At 46.2% G+C, this 4,226-nt stretch overlaps 1 protein-coding gene across 1 annotated transcript; it reads left to right on the forward strand.

Moving 5' to 3' along the window:
* Positions 1-820: 820 nt before the first annotated feature.
* On the forward strand, positions 821-2,413 carry LOC125345649 (PRAME family member 12-like). Its single transcript, XM_048337702.1, has one exon. It carries the CDS (start codon positions 821-823, stop codon positions 2,411-2,413), a length of 1,593 nt encoding a protein of 530 aa, XP_048193659.1.
* Positions 2,414-4,226: the final 1,813 nt, after the last annotated feature.

Genomic DNA, 4,226 nt, shown 5'->3' on the forward strand with positions numbered 1-4,226 from the left:
ATATATATTGTAAAATATATATTGTAAAAATATATTGTAAAATATATATATTTAGTTATTGTCAAAGTGATGTACGGTTTTATACTTAAAGCAGTGCATATATTTCTTATTCAACTTGTTTCCTCCTCTCTCATTCCCTTCCCCCATCTCTCTCCCCCCATGAGTTGTACAGTTGGTTTACAGCCTGTAGTTTTGCTGTTGCATTTGTTTGTCTTTTATCTTTTGTCTCTCCATTTTGATATTCCCCTTCCCTTCCCTAGTTCCAATACATATATATACAACATCCAAGGTGCAAAATCAGTTACCGTGACATCAGGGTAAAACCATGGGGAAGAAAGACAAAAGAAAAAGGCATAATTTCACATATTATGTTGGAAATAACAACAGCAATGATAACCCACTTGCTCCTCTAACTTGAAGTTCATTTTCCTTACCATCATCTTATGGGTTCATATGTACATAGCTGTTGAGCTATTGTGATCTCCTGTTAGGATTATCCTAGACATGTACTAATTATTTTCTATGAAGGAAACCATAGAATCTATGTTTCTTTGGGTCTGGCTCACTTCATTTAGTATGATTTTTTTTCCAAGTCATTCCAAGTGTGGGAAATTTTTGTGTTCAGAGTACTACAGGTTTGAAATGGAAGCCGGCCTCTGTGGGTCACACCTATAATCCTATCACGTTGTGTAGAACTGTTTGAATTAATCCAGCTGGTGAGATCCAGTCAAGGTGTGGTGGGTGTGTCTCAGAAAACCCATCAGAAGCTGTTCTCTGGTTGGTTAACGTGCAATCATGAGGGTGGGGTTGGGGTATAAAGATGCCAAGGGCCAGAGAAGAGCAGAGAGTTCTGGAGCCGGCAGTCAGTGCAGTCAGTGCCTGGCTGGGCTGGGATTCAGAAAGCCCTGCACACCTGATTAACATCTCATCCAACAAGATGAGCACCAGGACCCCACCTTCGCTCCAGCATCTGGCCATTCAAAGCCTGCTGAGCAACGAGGCCCTAGCCATCTCTGCCCTGGAAGATGTGCCACACCTCTTCCCTTTGCTCTTGAGGGAGGTCTACACCCAGAGCCACACAGGGGTGCTTAAGGCCATGTTACAGACCTGGCCATTCTCCTGCCTCCCTCTGTCATACGTGGAAGAGTCAAGAGACCTGGAAACCTTCAAGGCTGTCCTGGATGGGCTCGATCTGCTACTTGACAAGAAGGAGTGCCCCGGGCGGTGTAAACTGCAAGTGCTGGATCTGCGGAAGGAGCATGTGGATATATGGACATGGGGCTTCCCCTCCGTGGCGGAAATCTCTTATGCAGACATCCTGACTGACAAGCCAACAGAGAGCTGTGGTTCATTGATGACGGGAGAGCTGCGCTTGATGATTCTCATGGATGTTGTCATCAAAGATGGCAACCAGGATGCTTTCCAAGCCTATCTGCTGCAGTGGGTCAGGAAGAGGAAAGAACGGGTCCTGCTGTGCTCAAGGAAGCTGCAGATTCTCTCTGGCTCCATCTACAAAATTCAGAAGGCTCTTCTTGCTGTGCATCTGGGCTCCATCCAGGAGCTGAAGGTAAGTAAATTCTGGCATCGAGAAACCATGAAAAAGTTTGCACCTTACCTTGGCCAGATGAAAAACCTTCACATCTTCAAATTCTCCAAGATGAGTGCCGACTTCTACAAGTCAAGGCCCCAAAACTTACGGTATTCTCGCAAATACGCACCACACCTGGGGCAGCTGCAGTATCTCCAGGAGTTTCATGTGCATGATGTCTTCTTCCTTTATGGAAAGCTACCCGCCATCCTCAGGAACCGGATGCCTTTGAAGACTTTGTCATTGAGTTCATGTCCACTGAAGGAATCCGACTTGAGGTTTCTGTCCCGGTGTCCCTGCACCAGGCAGCTCCAGCACCTGCGTCTGAGGAGTTTGTGCATGGATCGCTTCCGTCCTGAGCCCCTGCGAGCCCTGCTGAGGAAAGTGGCTGGCAGCCTGATGACCCTGGCCCTAGAGGACTGTGCCATCACTGACGCCCAGCTGTTGACCATTTTGCCCGCTCTGAGCCAGTGCTCTCGGCTCAGTTTCTTCAGTTTCTGGGAAAACCGCATCTCCATGGCCACCTTCAAGAGTCTCATGAGCCATTTGGCCAGGCTGGGCCATTTGAGACTAGGGCTCTATCCTGCCCCTCTGGAGTGCTATCGTCCTCAAACCTGGGGGCTAGAAAGCATTGACCCGGAGAGATTTACCCAGGTTCAGGCTGGCTTGGCCCAAGCATTGAGCGAGGTAAGAACCCAGAAGGCCCAGATCTGTAGCCAGGTCTGCCATCGCCACAAAAAGTGCGAATTCTATAGCCTGACTTCCAATGGTTCCTGGGTGGTCACAAAGGAGGATTTTCCTGGACTCTTTGCTCCGCCTGTGTAGTCAGGCAGGTCTCTTCTGGAATCTCTTCTCAGCATCAGAGGGAGGGAAGTGCATTCTCCAGGGACCTAAATTCCAAAATTCACTGCAGGTGGGAATGACAGGTTGTCTGGTCTTTGGATTTTCAGTTCAATCCTAGCTCTGAAGCCTCAGGATTTTCTGAATGCTTGTGGGGTACATGTGTCCTGTGAATACAGCATCAGGAATCTGGAGTGAATCATCCTGGAAAAAAGTGGAACACAAACTTCTTTTTCCTAATGCTTGTAAACAAACCTCTCAGTTGTGGGACAATCACTTATGTTCTATAATTTACTGTATCAATCAGTCAAAAATAAAAAGAATGGAAATGCAAAAATAAAAAAAGAGAGCAAAGTTTCTTTGTTCATCTTTCTTTCTGAATGGTGAAGGGCTGAAGGGAGTTTTGTTCACAGGTGCCATTGTCTGTGAATGGTCAGATTACTCAGACACTGAGTAATATGCAACTGGTTACAAATGAATTAACCAAAGTATAATCCACTCTCTATGGAAATGTCAAATAGTTTAATTCTTTAGAAAGACTGAGTCTAAACCAAACAAAACAAGTCCCAGAGAGTGGGTACTTCAAGGGAGGAGTGGGACCAAGGCGAGAAAGGTAGACACATGAAAGGATCAAAGGGAGAATGTCATCAAGAATTCATTTTCTATACCACAAAATTAAGAAAAGGAAGGGAAGAAGTCAGTCCAAGATGGGGGTATTGAAGGGATGACACTGATCAAGATGCACTGTTTTGTTCAATTGTAAAAAAAAGAAAAATTTAAATATGTAAAAAAAAAAGAGAATGATATTGTATCCAATCTTAAACAAGAAGCATTAAGTACCTTAGCACAGAGACTATCTGACAATGCACATACTGTGTGTGGTCTTGACTGGTTTGAGATCCCCTGCTGATCTTGTATCTGGACATCCTCAGTTGAGACTTTGATAGACATGGTATGGCCAAATCTCAAAGAGGTTCTTCCCATCATGATTAGCAACAAGCATGGACCTAACTCTGTCACTCTTTATAGTAATATCCTAATAGGATCTTGTCTAGGATAGGAACTTCCCTGAGTTGTTTATGATCAAGAAATACGGTATTGTTGGGGACTCAGTTTTGGCCTTGGTGGGAAAGGGTGCCAAGAACGAGACGCTGCCCTTCCCCCAGCCCTGGGACAGTGTAACAGCAAGTCCCTCCCACCTTCCGGGCTCAACCGGAAGAGAAGACCCCGCCCCTGGAGGAGGCAGACACGTGCGTGCCACCATGATAGGGATTGTCCAGCCCACAAAGGAAGGTTCATGACATCACCTGATGGGCAACCCGGCTTAGCCAATGGCCCAAGTCCTTCCCATTCCCGCCATTACCTCTATATAAACCCCCCTCCCAATTAAATCCTTTGAGACTCATTCAACCATCCAGCCGTCTCCCCATTATCTTTGTCCTGCTATTCCTGACACATTATGGGGGGCCGAGGAAGGGATTTCGGCATCCTACTTCAGCCTAGAGCAGTCCAGTAAGGACACGCCTTACTCCTTCTGCCAGTATGAGGGGTACGGTGGATTTCTTCCATAGAATCGAGGTTCAGGCATTCCCCCAGGAGATGGGGGGAAGGGGTCCTAGAGACCCCAACAGTTGGGCATCTCCTCCGGAGAAGTGAGGAGAAGGGGTTCTCAGAGATCCTGACACGGTATTACCAAGAAATGTTTACTGACTCCAAGCTCCTCTTGCCCTCATATTTTCTCAATGATAATAAACTTACTTTTCTCCATTATCTACAGCAGGGTGAAGGGAATTCTACC

This window comes from Perognathus longimembris, chromosome 2 (assembly GCF_023159225.1).
Source record: "Perognathus longimembris pacificus isolate PPM17 chromosome 2, ASM2315922v1, whole genome shotgun sequence".
Lineage (NCBI taxonomy): Eukaryota > Metazoa > Chordata > Mammalia > Rodentia > Heteromyidae > Perognathus > Perognathus longimembris.

Excerpts from the sequence above, each read along its gene's own strand:
- LOC125345649 (XM_048337702.1), top strand. The coding sequence starts at position 821 with ATGCCAAGGGCCAGAGAAGAGCAGAGAGTTCTGGAGCCGGCAGTCAGT.